General features: G+C 34.1%; 1 protein-coding gene across 1 annotated transcript; it reads left to right on the top strand.

Annotated features, from left to right (window-relative positions):
* Nucleotides 1-208: 208 nt before the first annotated feature.
* LOC102809011 (synapse-associated protein 1-like) lies at nucleotides 209-15436 on the top strand. The gene is made up of 9 exons (XM_085505080.1): nucleotides 209-577; nucleotides 922-1016; nucleotides 3429-3569; nucleotides 8360-8499; nucleotides 10865-10956; nucleotides 11617-11664; nucleotides 12351-12548; nucleotides 13735-13787; nucleotides 15288-15436. Exons 1-9 carry the CDS (start codon nucleotides 325-327, stop codon nucleotides 15375-15377), a joined length of 1110 nt encoding a protein of 369 aa, XP_085361206.1. The 5' UTR covers nucleotides 209-324; the 3' UTR covers nucleotides 15378-15436.
* Nucleotides 15437-18956: the final 3520 nt, after the last annotated feature.

Genomic DNA, 18956 nt, shown 5'->3' with positions numbered 1-18956 from the left:
GTGAATAAGCATATTCATTGATTTTTTAGGAAATGTTGCTTTTGTATTAGTTATTTTTTGTATGTGTGTAAAAAATATTGCCTAAAATATATTATTAAATATTTTGATGAATTAGAAAAGAGCATAATTTAGCATTTAATTCGAAAACAAAATTTGATTTCGTATTAGTCTTTATTTTCAAAAACCTGAGGAGTACACAACAAAGATGGCGAACGTTTGCCACTGAGTAATCGTATACGCAATCGCTCCTAAAAAAATAACTTTTTTACTCCATTGCTCAGCATTTATTTTCCCAAACGCTTAAGCATTTTGAAATTAGCCAATATGTTTCAAATGGGAAGCTGGTTTGGTTATGGATCCGCGAAGCCAACAGGCACAGAAACGACGAAGGAGGGCGAGGCCGATAAACCAGAGAATTCTGATAAGCGAGAAGAGGTCGCCGAAGGAGAGAAATCAGAATCGGCGACAGAAGAGCGCACGGGAAATGCTGAAAATGAGAAAGATGCTTTCGGGAAAACAATTGAAAACATAGATGCAAATATAGAGGTGGCATTGAACAGTGCAAAGGAATGGGGATGTAAGTATTGCACATTAAAATCATTCGCAACCAGACGTGGCCGATACGACGTTGATATAGTTTGCAACATGGTTTCAATTTTGTCGATGACTAACGCTATAACTAATGCTGTGTTTTGTGTTATTTTACTTCACCCTGTTTGAAGCGTGTTGGTTATGATGTAGAAAAAACTCTTCCCCATCTATGTTTTCTTCATTATTTGAATAATTAAATTAAAGTTTAAGTTTAATTACTAAAAATCTAAGTTCAAAGTTTTTTTGAGAAACTAGCACTAAGTAATGACACATAATACATTGCAGTTTGGCTGGAAAACCTAATATTTATTATTTTCTTTTTATTGTTAGCATACCTGTTCACGTATGCAAAAGAGGGATCTAAGATCGTCACCGACACTGCAACAAAAACAGCTGGATTTTTAAAGGATACAGTGGAGGAGAAGGTAATATAACAATTTCTTTTATGTTTCACGGTTCAATTGCTTTTAAAAAACAGTAAATACATAAACACATGATTGCCGTGAATGCATGTGTATTTGAGCTTCATTGTACAGAATTTAGATACAAATAATTTGAATCAACAACATGTTCGAAACTTTTGCAGTTTGACAATTTTGAAGATATTTCGCAAGAACTGAATTTCACAAAACACACTTTGACTACTCAGCTTACTCTTACTCTTTCACATTTTCTTAGCTACAAAGTTTTCCCATATTCTGCCGTACTCGTAAAACTCAAACTGCTCCAATACAGAATACATGTATATTTGCAGTTGATTACCTGATGATATAACCTGCTCTGAATATTTGTGTACAATTTCTTTGTTTTTACTTAAAACTGACCTATACTATAGATGAAAAATTCTAAAATATGCGGTCGCTACTGTCTGTTTGGAAAAAAAGTCTTTATTTACAACTGCGTAGTCTCTCTGATTCATACCACCTGTGCGCATAATATTTTGAAAATTAATTTACAACTGCGTAGTTTGTCCTGATTTGCAGATTCGACCTGTCTGCATATATATACATGTATATCATTCTGTGATCACATGAGGATACAGCTTGCTCATTTGAATAATCTTGTTAATATTCATGTCATGTGCCTGGTTGTACACAGCTGTGAAAAATATTAATATTATAATAATAGCAATTGAAGGTTAGATATAGAAACAGCTGACATAGGTAGATGTAAACAAAGTATTATGGAAGCTATTGCGCAGTTACTTCTGTACATTGTTTTCTCGACATTCTCGTCATCTGCATTATGTCTTGTTATTTGATTGTCTCTAATTTTAGTTTTGCATATGATTGAATTACTTAACTAAACTGCAGTTACGTAACAACGTAGCCTTGGTTTGTTGAACATTTGTTGGTGTTACTCAGTAAAAACTGATTTTCAGATGGAAAAAATATTTCTCTTTGCACAGTTTGCAGTTTGCATGCTTTTGATTTCAATTGGTAAAACCACCAATTGTTATAGTATGATGCATCGTCTGCCAGTGTGTGTGAGTTTCCAACTGTACAAAATATGAAACCGGCAAAAATTAACTTTCACTTCATTATTGCCCTGATAGAATCTTGTATCTCGCCACTACAACTGGTCGGTGGTCGTCCTCGACTGGAACACAAAATTAGAGTCCTGCACGGAAATGCTTCCGACCAGGACAATTGTCCTATTGTTATTATAATTATGCAGTGACCGGCACGCATCCTGGCAGTGGTGAATTAGAATTTGTAAACAATGTACCTACCTGTAGTTGCCTAGTGTGCTAGCGGTTTATAAACAAGTCAATTTCGTGAAATATAGCACCTCATTGTTTGTATGTTAACACTTTCTGATGATACAGAAGATCTTTAATTTGAAAGCAAAAATACTGTTAAAACCACTCCCATTCAGATATATCGTGGTCAAAACAGAGGTATGCTCCTCAAGAAAAAACAAAGTGTCTATAATAATAATGGTTAAAACATCACTTTGCTGGTCATAGTCAACCTGCAGCCTGTTTTGTTGCTCAGTTCTGTGATTGTGTTGCACATGAAGGATGTCTCTTTCAGAGACTTGCATATTCCAAATCTGGTATAATTTTGTAGTTGTGTTCCCTTTTTAAAGTTTGTCCAAAATACTGTACGTGTTCAATTTCTATTTATTTATTCAGTATAATTTCTATCGCTAACTGCCAACTGTAGAACTTTCACAATTTCACTATTTATGTTAAATTTTGAAAAAAGTTGATTTGTCAACAGCAATAACAATCTAAATGTTTCTTTTGATTACCTATCTTTATTTACTGTCAATGAGCCATTTAATTCAAATTAGTATCACCTGCAGCCAGACAATATATGTCTGGCAAACATTTCTCCCCAGAAAATATTGAAATTAACATACAGCAGTATTGGAATGAAAGTGTAAATTGCATTGAAGGTTGAATTTTGAACAAAACTTACAAAAATGTACCAGTCTTCTCGTGTTGTATTTTGGTTCCACTATGCTACATGACCCCCATAAGGTCATGTTTTCATTCATTGATGCCCAACAATCAACAACCTGTTCAACATGAATCAGATTTAAAATAACACTGGTATCAATTGGAATATATTTATTTACTAAATTTGTATACAAATGCAAGTACTGCCTCAAGTGTAGTCCAGTTCTTGATCACTAGTTAACAAATATTCATATCATGCACATTCTATATGTTAATTACTCTGCTAGTGGATTGACTTGCTCTCATCAGTTCCCTATAAGATGCTCAGTGAATGAATCGATTCAAATGTGTAGTATTATATTACAGTAATTTTGTACAGATGTACACATGTATATGTATTGTACTGTGATTCTTATGTTGCCATTCATAGACCATTCTGGGTGATTTCCACAAAGAACAAAATAAGTTTGTTAAAGAAAATGCTCAGAAGCGCTCTGATGCTGCTGTACCACCATGGGTTGGATATAACGAAGAAGAGCAGATGAAGAAGCAGATAATGGCCCTGTCACAGGTAAATATGCTACATGATAATGGCATTTTCACAGGTATATATACTGCCAAATAATGGCGCTGTCACAGGTAAATAAGCTGCCAGATAATGGCATTGTCACAGGTAAATAAGGTGCCAGATAATGGCGCTGTCACAGGTAAATATGCTGTCAGATAATGGCATTATTACAGGTGAATTATATGCTGTCAGATAATGGCTTTATCACAGGTGAATTATATGCTACAGATAATGGCATTATCACAGATGAATTATATGCTACCAGATAATGGCATTGTCACAGGTAAATAAGGTGCCAGATAATGGCGCTGTCACAGGTAAATATGCTGTCAGATAATGGCTTTATCACAGGTGAATTATATGCTACAGATAATGGCATTATCACAGATGAATTATATGCTACCAGATAATGGCATTGTCACAGGTGAATTATATGCTACATGTACCATATAATAGCATTATTGCAGGTAAATTATATGCAAGAAGATAATGGCATTATCACAGGTGAATTATATTGTACCAGATAGTGTAATTATCACAGGTGAATTATATGCTACCAGATAGTGGCATTATCACAGGTGAATTATATGCTAGCAGATAATGGCATTATCACAGGTGAGTTATATTGTACCAAATAATGGCATTATCGCAGGTGAATTATATATTCTACCAAATAATGGCATTATCACAGGTGAATTATATGCTACCAAATAATGGCATTATCACAGGTGAATTATATGCTACCAAATAATGGCATTATCACAGGTGAATTATATGCTACATGTACCAGATAATGGCATTATCACAGGTAAATTATATGCTACATGTACCAAATAATGGCATTATCACAGGTGAATTATATGCTACATGTACCAAATAATGGCATGATCACAGGTGAATTATATGCTACATGTACCAGATAATGGCATTATCACAGGTAAATTATATGCTACATATACCAAATAATGGCATTATCACAAGTAAATTATATGCTACATGTAATAAATAATGGCATTATCACAGGTGAATTATATGCTACCAAATAATGGCATTATCACAGGTGAATTATATGCTCCATGTACCAGATAATGGCATTATCACAGGTAAATTATATGCTACATATACCAGATAATGGCATTATCACAGGTGAATTATATGCTGCATGTACCAAATAATGGCATTATCACAGGTAAATTATATGCTACATGTACCAAATAATGGCATTATCACAGGTGAATTATATGCTACATGTACCAGGTAATGGCATTATCACAGGTAAATTATATGCTACATATACCAGATAATGGCATTATCACAGGTGAATTATATGCTACATGTACCAAATAATGGCATTATCACAGGTGAATTATATTGTACCAGATAGTGGCATTATCACAGGTGAATTATATGCTACATGTACCAAATAATGGCATTATCACAGATGAATTATATGCTACCAAATAATGGCATTATCACAGGTGAATTATATGCTACATGTACCAGATAATGGCATTATCACAGGTAAATTATATGCTACATATACCAGATAATGGCATTATCACAGGTGAATTATATGCTACATGTACCAAATAATGGCATTATCACAGGTGAATTATATTGTACCAGATAGTGGCATTATCACAGGTGAATTATATGCTACCAAATAATGGCATTATCACAGGTGAATTATATGCTACATGTACCAAATAATGGCATTATCACAGATGAATTATATGCTACCAAATAATGGCATTATCACAGGTGAATTATATGCTACATGTACCAGATAATGGCATTATCACAGGTAAATTATATGCTACATATACCAGATAATGGCATTATCACAGGTGAATTATATGCTACATGTACCAAATAATGGCTTTATCACAGGTAAATTATATGCTACATGTACCAAATAATGGCATTATCACAGGTGAATTATATGCTACATGTACCAAATAATGGCATTATCACAAGTAAATTATATGCTACATGTACCAAATAATGGCATGATCACAGGTGAATTATATGCTACCAAATAATGGCATTATCACAGGTGAATTATATGCTACATGTACCAGATAATGGCATTATCACAGGTAAATTATATGCTACATGTACCAAATAATGGCATTATCACAGGTGAATTATATGCTACATGTACCAAATAATGGCATGATCACAGGTGAATTATATGCTACATGTACCAGATAATGGCATTATCACAGGTAAATTATATGCTACATATACCAGATAATGGCATTATCACAAGTAAATTATATGCGACATGTAACAAATAATGGCATTATCACAGGTGAATTATATGCTACCAAATAATGGCATTATCACAGGTGAATTATATGCTACATGTACCAGATAATGGCATTATCACAGGTAAATTATATGCTACATATACCAGATAATGGCATTATCACAGGTGAATTATATGCTACATGTATCAAATAATGGCATTATCACAGGTAAATTATATGCTACATATACCAGATAATGGCATTATCACATGTGAATTATATGCTGCTTGTACCAAATAATGGCATTATCACAGGTAAATTATATGCTACATGTACCAAATAATGGCATTATCACAGGTGAATTATATGCTACATGTACCAGGTAATGGCATTATCACAGGTAAATTATATGCTACATATACCAGATAATGGCATTATCGCAGGTGAATTATATGCTACATGTACCAAATAATGGCATTATCACAGGTGAATTATATGCTACCAAATAATGGCATTATCACAGGTGAATTATATGCTACATGTACCAAATAATGGCATTATCACAGATGAATTATATGCTACCAAATAATGGCATTATCACAGGTGAATTATATGCTACATGTACCAGATAATGGCATTATCACAGGTAAATTATATGCTACATATACCAGATAATGGCATTATCACAGGTGAATTATATGCTACATGTACCAAATAATGGCATTATCACAGGTAAATTATATGCTACATGTACCAAATAATGGCATTATCACAGGTGAATTATATTGTACCAGATAGTGGCATTATCACAGGTGAATTATATGCTACCAAATAATGGCATTATCACAGGTGAATTATATGCTACATGTACCAAATAATGGCATTATCACAGATGAATTATATGCTACCAAATAATGGCATTATCACAGGTGAATTATATGCTACATGTACCAGATAATGGCATTATCACAGGTAAATTATATGCTACATATACCAGATAATGGCATTATCACAGGTGAATTATATGCTACATGTACCAAATAATGGCATTATCACAGGTAAACTATATGCTACATGTACCAAATAATGGCATTATCACAGGTGAATTATATGCTACATATACCAAATAATGGCATTATCACAAGTAAATTATATGCTACATGTACCAAATAATGGCATGATCACAGGTGAATTATATGCTACCAAATAACGGCATTATCACAGGTGAATTATATGCTACATGTACCAGATAATGGCATTATCACAGGTAAATTATATGCTACATGTACCAAATAATGGCATTATCACAGGTGAATTATATGCTACATGTACCAAATAATGGCATGATCACAGGTGAATTATATGCTACATGTACCAGATAATGGCATTATCACAGGTAAATTATATGCTACATATACCAGATAATGGCATTATCACAAGTAAATTATATGCAACATGTAACAAATAATGGCATTATCACAGGTGAATTATATGCTACCAAATAATGGCATTATCACAGGTGAATTATATGCTACATGTACCAGATAATGGCATTATCACAGGTAAATTATATGCTACATATACCAGATAATGGCATTATCACAGGTGAATTATATGCTACATGTACCAAATAATGGCATTATCACAGGTAAATTATATGCTACATGTACCAAATAATGGCATTATCACAGGTGAATTATATGCTACATGTACCAAATAATGGCATTATCACAGGTAAATTATATGCTACATGTACCAAATAATGGCATGATCACAGGTGAATTATATGCTACATGTACCAGATAATGCCATTATCACAGGTAAATTATATGCTACATTTACCAGATAATGGCATTATCACAGGTAAATTATGTGCTACATATACCAGATAATGGCATTATCACAGGTGAATTATATGCTACCAGATAATGGCATTATTACATGTGAATTATCACATAAATTTCTACTAGATCCACTATAGACAGATATATTATTATATATTCATGTCAGTGGTGTCTGCTCTTTGTAATCTACAATGCAGTGTACTTTAGCTCTTAACAGCTGGGGGTTACTAAACAAATAAACTATTGAATTTAACAAGCAGGGGTGCAAAAACTCATTGTGGATTACCTCACTGGAGTAATCGCAGTGTCCACGATTCTATTGTTATCATGAATACAACAACACAAATTTTATATAAGCAAATATGGGTTGATCAGAAATACATTAATTTGTTTTTGGTTAATAATTTAATATGCCATTTTTTTTTTCACCAAACATGTTGATTTTTCATTGTAGGCATTTAAGTTACTTTTGATTACTAAATGTTTATTAAATTTGTAAAAATGAATAAATTATATACATACACACATGCAATGGGATAACATTTTGTAGTGTCTGTAGTACTTTTATGTACATAACAAGGCATATCTGTTAAGAGAATCACCAAGCATACAAATTATCTATTATGAGTACAAATGTAATGTGCTCAATAGCACCACATTTATATATTACCACCTCTTTCCATTCCACCAACTTCAGGACAAAAGGAATTTTCTACGAAATCCACCTGCCGGTGTCCAATACAATTTTGACTTTGACAGCTCGTATCCAGTTGCCATGGCTACCTTAGCTGAGGATCCGAACCTGGAGAGGATGAGATTTGAACTTGTACCAAAACAGTAAGTAGAGAATGGGTACTTGAAGGGATTGAAGGGTTATGTACTGGTAATTATCATACATGCCAGGGTCCTTCCCAGGGCATTATAGAGTAGGGATTCCCAACTGTTTAATTTTGTATAAACAATAGAACTAATTTAGCATAACAATAAATACAATATAAATCATTAACACATTATATTGTTATGCAGTTTGACGGATACTGTATATTATTTTTATGAGCACACTGCATGCGAGCATGTTATCCACTGATTTCTGTTACTATAGGAATGAAAATATCAAATGTTACTGCAGTGTTTCAAATGAAATTAAAGCCGCAAGCGGCGTCACCGGGGCCCAAGCTGATAAGATTCTGTTTCATAATTAATGAGGTCACATGTTAGACAATCAGGTAGCTCTTATTATCAGTAACATGAGGTCGAAATAAAGTTGGTACCATGTATTTACCTGCTTTGGTTATCGAAATATGGTTTTCAGGATATATAATGAGCCATGTTCTTATGCACAATAATGAGATTACATAATCATATATAGCCATTTCTAAAGTCAGTTACATCTTTCATTCAATGTCTTCATAATGACACTAGTTACATGTCCAACTCCGCGACAGTGTTTTAGATATGACTACTATGCATATTAATGAGGTCACATGACCATATATGGTCATTTGTTATTTTAATCAAATCTCTTGTTCACTGTTGTCATAATAACACAGGATTCATCTTCCTAACTGCAACAGTGTTTAAGATATAATGGTTATGCATATTAATGAGTTCACATGACCATATATGGTCATCTGTTATTTTAATCAAATATCTTGTTCACTGTTGTCATAATAACACAGGATTCATCATCCTAACTACAACAGTGCTTAAATTATAACAGTTATGCATATTGATGAGGTTAGAAACCCCCACCCCATGGGTGCCCAGCCACGTGGCCAAGCAGTGTGCTATTGTGGCAAAATGATGCATCTAATGACATAAATGCACAGACAAAATTTGAAAGAAATCAGACTAATACAAAACATGTAGTTGCATAATATCTATTTTCACAAAATCCAAGATGGCGGCCAAACCATGTGACTGATCAAAATAATATTATTTTTCTCATATGGAGCTAAGGGCAGGCATGGTAAATATAAAAACATCTAGTAGATTGGTTGAATCGTCTCTGAGAAACAAATACCCAAACTTTTTGTCAATTTTGCTTAATATCCAAAATGGCGGCCAAACCATGTGACTGATCTGAATTTTTTTTTAGATTTCTGAAAGGGTTTGATACACAGATGCCATGAAGCAAAATTGAAAATAATCCCTCAAGTGTTGCCAGAGTAAAAAAACTACTTCCTGTTTAGAAGAAATCCAAAATGGTGGCCAAACCACGTGACCAATCGTAAAAAAAATGTTCAAACATAAATGGGATTCATATATAGAAGCTAAATACTACATATGAGAGCATTCTACTTGGTGGTTCTGAAGAAGGAGATTTTTAAGTGTTTTTTGCCGTTTTTAGGAAAAACAAAATGGCGGGAAAAGTCACATGACCGCTAAAGTTTTTATTGCTGATATTTATTACACATGAGTTGTACTATATACCATAAAAAAATCTAGACGCCTAGACCCTCAAAAAGTGGTCAAACAGCCACTTCCGGTTTTATTTCAATCCAATATGGCTGCCAACTAATTGACCAATCAAAATTCTGAAAGCATGTTGCACCAATTCACATTAGGGACTATCAGTATAGCACATTATCAGACCATTCCGTTCAGCGGTTTTCTCAAACGGCTTGACGAAAAAAGTTACGGAAGAAAGAAAGAAAGAAGAAAGAAGAAAAAACCGAACAATAAGAATAGGGGCCTCGCCCTTCGGGCTTGGGCCCCTAAATATCAGTCACATGATTGGGGTTTTATTTTCACTCTGTGGCCAGCTTTACTACAATTGTCATACAAATATAACAGCTGGGCTGTGTAGATAAATGTAATTTATTCAGGATGAAACATTAAAATATTCCCCAAATTATATGCAAAACTATGTACTCCCATGTAATTTGTGCAAGTGTGTCAATGTCGGCTCTTGAAAAGCTATTCCTTGTGGCTTGTTGTTGATGATAGGAGCTGAGGAAAGTTGTGTTGTTTTAATTGCACAGGATACCAACACATTAGCAAAAGATTATGATGAGCCTTTGGATTTAGCCACTGGATACGCCCAAACTTAGGCATTCTCACTTACGCATCAACAGCAATGTCCAGAGACTTCCTGTGTCAACTGCATGTCATCAACAGTACTTTTATCTTGTGTGAAAGAAATTTACTTGTATACGTGTTTGCATCCCATGTCTCAAGCAGCGGTTTCATTTTCTTAAAGGATTAAAGAACACAATTTCTGGAAAAACTATTTCTACAGGGTATCTCTTATAAAACAGTCATCGCAGTTGACTTCAATCGCTGCTGAATCAGGTAAGTTTACCATCTCCACAGGTTTTACATTGGATGCCTGTGAGTTTGAGACACCAGTACTACGAATTATTCTAAAATACTTTATTTTAGCTGGAATTAATTTTCGCTGAAAAGACATTTTTGGTGCTTTGTATGGAATTTATTTCCACTGATTTTTGTTGAATGTGAAATACAGGAAAAAAGGTATATTCGCTGGATTTTATTTTCACAGAATCATTCCTTCAGTGAAAATAGCGAAAATTAATTCCAAGCGAAAATAAAGTATTTTACAGTACCTATCAATACTGCTTAGTTATCAGCAAAGCTGATTCCCAATCTCAAACAAAAATCTACCACATACATTTTTGAGGGACCGGTACAACATGACCACATCATCAGCACAGTCTATAAACACAAGTTTAATGAACATATTACATCTTGTGATATCATTAAAATTGCATTTCATCCCAGGATTGCATTCACACAGTGGTAAAGTGAAGAATGTAGAATGTCCACATCCATAGCTATAGGAATCAGGGCTTCTGCAACCAGATTTTTGGCAAAAAATCATTTATTTTATTCACAGTGTACATAGAGTATTTGAAAGTTACCAAAATAAGCCAAGTGTCCAAATGCATACTTTGTCAAAATAATTCAAACTTCTTCATGTCATCATTACAGGTGAAAGTACAAGTAGATCAAGTTCTAGAAGATCCTCTACTGACAAAGGTAAATACAATTAGCATTATGTATGGTTTACACTTGTACTTGCCCTTGGTTCAGGTTGGATTATTGTCTGTATCCACTCTACCAATCAATATTTGTCAATTTTTGAAGGGGGAAACACTACACATCATAAGAATCAACGCTTCTAAATAAATCAATGTTAGATTGGAACAAAGGCAGTTAAAACAAAAGTGAAAAAAGCGGTGAATATGAAATATAAATAATCCCTTGTCAATGCAACTTTTTATTCTTTAATACACAAACTAGATAAAAATGCAAAATATTAAAACAGTAAGACAATAACAAAGATCAAGCTAGCCTTGCAACCAATACATGATAAACCCACTTGGTCGAAACAGATGCATTAAAGATGATTCCTACTTTTTCTGGACAGAAACAGAACAAAGTTGTTCATTTTGTGTGGACATACAAGACGAGATATACATAATTTGTACACCTGCTGCATGCAAACAAACTTTATATGTATTTTAAATACAGCAAATGTTCAATAATGTATTTAGGACATGAGGAAACATGTCATGTCTTGATTGACAGATACGTAAAAAACACTCTGTTTTCATACCAAAATCACCAGGACCACAGCATGACAGGGCAGTTCAGAGTTACATGTAGACTCTACTTTAAGGCTAAGAACATTGTAGAAACTTTACGCTTTTTGGTTTGTTCAGATTCCAGCCAATCACAAGCAGTTAACATCGCCGGTGATGATAAAAAACAAAACAAGAAGGATGAGGAAGATGACATGTTACCACCAGACAGCCCTACAAATGAATTTGTTAGTGATGCATTCAACTCTGATCTAGACCATGATGATATACAGAAGGGGATGAAACAACTCGGAATGGAGAAAACAGATGGTCAGAATGGTGAGTTAACAAATATATACCCCTGCAATAATATAATGGTTCCGCCCATCCATCTAGTACTGGTCAACATGACAAATAAAATTACGAAAAGTTGACAATGTACCTTATTTTCTTTATTATGCTTGCTCAGTCTAAATATTGTATTGTTACATTTTTTTCACCATATCTATATTTAGTTTATATGTATGTATGTTTTTTATAGCCAATTTATGTTCACTGCAAGATAATGTGTTATATGTATGCCCAAAATTTAACATAAAAAACAGGGCAAACAAAGGTCTCACTGTTGTGTTAGCAAACAAAATAATCTAACCAAATCACTATGTAGGCTTTCATTACAAGGTACAATGTAGGTGGAGGTGAATTAGACATTTACTCCATAATGACTTAATAGCCGCCTGCTTTTCTTAATACTGTGTGTAAAAGAATACAATTTAACTGTCTTTATTCTTGATTTGGTCGTTTGTCAAGATATCATTGGTTTACTTATAATACTGGTAGAAGTGTTGGTAATTGGCCATTAGAGGCTAACTTGAAAGAGACCATATAACTAAAGGTGAAATGTGATTCACAGCCTCAAAGTGTGTCAACATCATTGCTAATTTAATTATTTTATCTACTTTTTGTTTTTCCAAATTGTCTTGATCAATGATTGAACTAGTGAACTCAACTGTGAATCTTTCTACACTTACCTAGGGGTTCTTACCGTTTTACAAGGAAATTGATGTGTCCCTAGTATAACTCAAGATTGTTCATGGAGGTGTTCTGTTTTTTGCTCTGTTGTCATTGTAGATGACAGAGTGGAGTTGTTCAAGAAAGTGTCAATAATTACATTATCATATTCTTTTTGACAATTACAAGCTCAACTGTTTTGATGCCTGTTATGTAGGTATTATGGGCAAACCTCATTCAGATTTGTTCATATCATGACAATATCTTTAATTAATTAATTATTTTTGGCAAATATTTTTTGTCATTTTTAGTAAAAAAATGCTGTTTTTGACTTCATCTTGAAAACTACCTACTCTTTTACTCAATCGTCAGACCACTTGTATAGTGTTCACTTTAGGAATATAGGAAAAAGTGTGGAGAATGGACTGACATAGATAAATGTTTGGTTTAGACATGTTTCTAGCTTACCCAGGGTAATGTATGTGATAACAGTGTATAATATATTTTCCCACAGATGCGGAAGATGAAGTGCCGGAATGGGAAAAAGAATTACAACAAGAATTGCAGGTTAGTTTTGATCATATGATCATAATTAATAAAAATTCATTCAATGGGAAAAACTTAATAGTTTTCCATGTTTCTATCATATACATGTAATAACTGATTTGAATAATCTATGAAGCATTTGGATTTATTAACCTATTAGAATTTTTAATAGAGGAGATGAGACCGCATTTTTCTGTTTTTCTGTTTGAGGGCACTGACCTTTCAAGTTTTATAAACTTATGTCATTGAATGACTGTACATATTTAATTAATTACTTTATTAGTCCCCGTTCGGGCGTAGTCCGAAAACGGGGACTTATGTTTTGCCCTGTGTGCGTCCGTCCGTGCGTGCGTCCGTGATCACCTGTATCTCGAACATGCATGGACCGATTGAGTTCAAACTTCACTCATACATCACACATTATATGGGACATATGCACATGTATTTTTTTCATGATCCGATTAACGATAGCCGAATAGCGGCCATTTTAAGGCCGAAAATGCATCAAAATCGCACATTTTCACCATTCCGAACCCGGATCTCAGTTATGCATGGACGGATTTCGTTCAAATTTGGTACATACATTGAACATAATAGGACCTTGATGCACGTCATTTTTTTTTTCGGCCCTAAAATGGCTAATTGGCGGCCATTTTGTTTTAAAGAATTCAGTTCTGAATCCGTATCCGAGACATGTCTGGATTGATCAAGTTCAAACTTCACACACACATGGTACATCATGTCACAAATATGTATGTGCATTTGTTTCATGATCTCATTAACGATAGCCAAATGGAGCGCTTTAAGGCCGAAAATGCATTGAAATCGCACATTTTCACCATTCCGAACCCGGATCTCAGTTATGCATGGACGGATTTTGTTCAAATTTAGTACATACATTAAACATAATAGGACCTTGATGTACGTCTTTTTTTTTTCGGATCAAGTTCGAAATAGCCGACTGGTGGCCATTTTGTTAAAGAATTCAGTTCTGGATGCGTATCCAAGACATGTCTGGATTGATCAAGTTAAAACTTCACACACACATGGTACATCATGTCACAAATAGATATGTGCATTTGTTTCATGATCCGCTTAACAATAGCTGAATGGTGGCCATTTTAAGGCCGAAATGCATCAAAATCACGTATTTTCACAATTCCGGAACCGGATCTCAGTCATGCATGGTTGGATTTTGTTCAGATTTAGTACAATGAGTTGTACATATGCAGGTGCATTTCGGTCATGATCTGCTTTGAATGTATATGTCACTCAAATATGAACGGAACGGGGACGTGTCATTGACAATGACTTGTTAACTCTGCTGTTGACTTTGTTGAGCATTGACAAAAAATATTAATTATTTACAATAAATAAACTAAAATTATGTCAATCAGACCAAACCTAATTGTGTTTGTGATAATTTCTGTAATACAACTAATAACAAGTCTCAGTTACTTGTAAACCCAGACATTTGAGTTTTGTTATTAATTCAACTCTGTTCTTCATTCACATCTCTAGGAATATGAAGTTGTTGAAGGAGAAGGCACTGGTGATAATGAACAATGGGAGGATGAAATAAACCAAATGTTAGAAGACGAGACGCAGTAAAACATTTACATTAAGTTACAACTTTAGTAGATATTTTGGGTTGTGTAAAAAAAGAAAAATATCATTATCACCAGTGTACTATAGGAACAGAGCATTGGTCATGTACCACATTTTTATTTCATTTTATTTTATTGGATGGAAAGACATTTAATACTAAGAGATATATTTGTATAAGTGAACCTATTACATCCATTGATGGGGTGTTTCATTGCCTGGTTTTCTGTGGTATTTGAGAGTAGTTAAAAGAAGGGTTTATTACCATGTTGTCATATGGTATATGGGTAGTGCTTTTGCCCTTGACATTGGGGTTCCTGTTTACACGACTGGGATCATGTCAGGGCTCATCAGTCCTGTCATAGTACAACCCTGCAGGTTTATTGTTACCACAATTGACTAAAGCCAGCTCAAGCTAAACATGTTCACATGGTCATTATTGTTGCCTAGAGCTGATAAAATGCTGTCGTGTAAAAGAGTTTGGACCAAATTTAATGTTATTGAGATACAGAATATGAAATGAAAACTAATTATGGGGTTATCAGACAAGAATTTTTTCGAATTTCAATGGAAATGGTAGGATTTGTTTCATTGGTTTCTATGGTGATGGTATTCCATTATTTCTTAAGATTGTTCATGGTGACATATATTTTCAAACAAGGTGTCATTCAACTCATTACAATAATTATAATCTTTGGGAATTATAGTTTATCTTTGCTTGTGCATAATTTATGTGCATCTGAAATATTAAATTTATGCTTGATCTACAAAGGTCACACATCCTGGTGTTTCGTTGGGGTATTGTTTTATAACAGTGATAATATTATACCTCAGTTGTTGCCATGTTAAACTATTATTGAACTTGAATGACAACTTGGAAATGCCAGAATGTTTGACCTTTAGGGAGCCAAAATACCAGGATGTTTGTTTGACCTTTAGGGAGCCAAAATACCAGGATGTTTGACCTTTAGGGAGCCAAAATACCAGGATGTTTGACCTTTAGGGAGCCAAAATACCAGGATGTTTGACCTTTAGGGAGCCAAAATACCAGGTTGTTTGACCTTTAGGGAGCCAAAATACCAGGATATTTGATGATTAGGGGAGGCGGGAGAGAAGAGTTCTTGCATGAGGCTTGATGAATAAATCAACATTAATGTGAAATAGACCTTTTACTTGTTGCGTATTGAGGGTATCATATTCTACATATTATTTCAATAGTAAACCTTTGACAAGCTTCCAACATGGCCACAAATATTGCAAATACACACACCTCCATGTAGAGGATGTACTGTTATGCTGAATGTATGAAGGAAGGATTAATGGATTATTGCGTTAACCAATCAACATGCATGTTATTCCCACTTTGTTCTGTAACACAGTACCTGATTGGCAGAGAAACATCTGCCCAATCAAAACAATATATTGTAACATTTCTAGTTGATAGTTTGGTGATTCAAAGGTTTTTGTCTTGTTTTTAAAAGGGGGGGGGGGTAAAATTGTACAATTACAGTATGATTTAGAAAATATTTATTTATGATGAAGAGGTTTTATTGTAAATAAATATACCATGGCATGAAAAGGATTGAAGTGTAGTTAATGTTTTAATTATTCGTATATGTTTAATTCTGAATTGTGACTGGTGAGAGACTCTTGTGATTATAGTTGTATGTAGACCATTATTCACACCAGTCAGCAATGCTTTGTAAATTAGAATACTTCAAATATGTGGTGTGATCAATCCTTATAACTTCTTGTAGTTATCTTAAGGGAGGGTGGTCAAGGGAAAAAATTCCTCTGTCTGGCTTGCATGTTGCTCTCATTTTGCTAATCTCAATTGAATAGTTATGATTGTCCTGTCTTCTTTTTATTTGATATTAAATAAATAAACCAAAAAAAATAGTAAAAATTCAACTGAAATAGTCAGGTTCATTTTTTAAAGGTATAAAGTACCAAATAAAGTAACATGCAATGAAACATACAGTGAAAATCAAATGTTGGAAAATCTGCTCCATACCAGCATGACTTGAATAAGGAGGGACCTGATATATATTTGTTATGCATGGCTGCCATGGTAACATATTCATAACCAAACAAGTGCTCTTTCTCACCATTGGTTGGACAGATATTATTACCACGGGCCGACAACTCACTTTTTCTCATTCATTGGAGCAAATACTATGAAATTACGGGATTTTATTTGATGACCTCCCTCCTACTTGCCTATTTTGTGACATGTTACTGTGATCCGATTTTCATTGCAATTAGTGACAGGTTAGGCATAGTTTGTCACTAAATTCACTAGTTTTTAACTATAAGATTTACTACTGATATTTTTAGTTAGGTTTATGGCGATTAATAACTATATTTTCTGGTCACAAATATTTTAATATGTAGCCCAACTGAGATGGCGCCCTTCTTGAAATAACGTAAATAATTCGCCTGTGATGGCGTTCTATATAATAGATTTACGCAACGAATGATTTGGATGTAAATTGGGGTGGTAAATTTCACGGTCTGATTTCACAGACTGTGATTCCCTGTTCGTGATGTGACAGCAACCACACACTGTTCTCTAATTTTTGCTACGAATAAATATGAAGATATATAGATGTACAAAACCGTTCTTATTCATTATTTTATGTTCAATTTCATCCCGTCGCGCTTGTGTAGCGACTTTCGGGAGAACGAGATGGCATCGCCAGAGACAGCATGATAAAAATCCCACCTCCCAGAGTCAGTACTTACTTTATATTCCCGATATTTTGTGATGCTGCTTCCAGCCCTGCTGAAAACCTAGATAAAAACACACCGAGCCAGGAGGGCGAATAAAAGAAACATCGTGATGGGAAAAATGAAAATTATGGAACGGTCAAAAAATCACTGAGGAAGACAAAATTGATTTGATTTGGAAATTGATTTGGCATGCTTGTCCCACTCTTTACATGGTACAGTTATTATTTGGTGATGTATTGTTATAACTAGAAAAAGTTTTACATTTATTTTCTAACGCAGATCACGACTATCATCACGTAATCATACAGCATTTTTGTACAGCTTACGGTGCGGTTTTTCATGCAGCTTTGACTCTCCTTTCTTCTCAAGGGAGAAGCTTACCTATTTTTTTGTTATAAACTTGGGAATACATCGCACGACAATGCTCGTTGGTTTCTTGTGTTTATCACGGTACATTCGTCCCTTAACGATTTAAAATATAGTATTTATTTATTATTCGACCGCCGGTTGAAGAGCAAATCACAAATCCAACATTGAAACAATCCCTAAAAACCAAATTGATATATGTTTCACATGTAAAGAGTCAAAGAGTCTCAACAACTAACCCTTTCAAGTTCAAGTTTCAAGTTCACCGGGAGTTTGTTGCCAGGCGGTGAAAATACCCGGATATTCGTCCGAGCACCTATTCCTGACTAACAAAGAAGATCACGAAATATAGAAAACAAAAAGGAATTTGTGGTTTTCACCATTAGAAACGAATAACGATTACATCATTATTAAAATCATTATTACGTAAAGGTCGTGTGTATATATCATTAATAATTCGTTATATATTCTTATTACTTGGAGAAA

The sequence above is a fragment of the Saccoglossus kowalevskii genome, chromosome 11, assembly GCF_978046115.1.
Source record: "Saccoglossus kowalevskii chromosome 11, keSacKowa6.1, whole genome shotgun sequence".
Lineage (NCBI taxonomy): Eukaryota > Metazoa > Hemichordata > Enteropneusta > Harrimaniidae > Saccoglossus > Saccoglossus kowalevskii.
The sequence above is the reverse complement of the archived record's forward strand: the minus strand, read 5'-3'. Positions and strand labels throughout refer to the sequence as shown.

What these genes read in the sequence shown, in the direction of transcription:
- LOC102809011 (XM_085505080.1), top strand. Translation starts at nt 325, where the DNA reads ATGTTTCAAATGGGAAGCTGGTTTGGTTATGGATCCGCGAAGCCAACA. An exon ending in TTTGAACTTGTACCAAAACA is followed by an intron (nt 8,500 to 10,864) that starts GTAAGTAGAGAA and finishes ATTTTCTTAAAG; the next exon opens with GATTAAAGAACACAATTTCT. An exon ending in AAGATCCTCTACTGACAAAG is followed by an intron (nt 11,665 to 12,350) that starts GTAAATACAATT and finishes TGGTTTGTTCAG; the next exon opens with ATTCCAGCCAATCACAAGCA.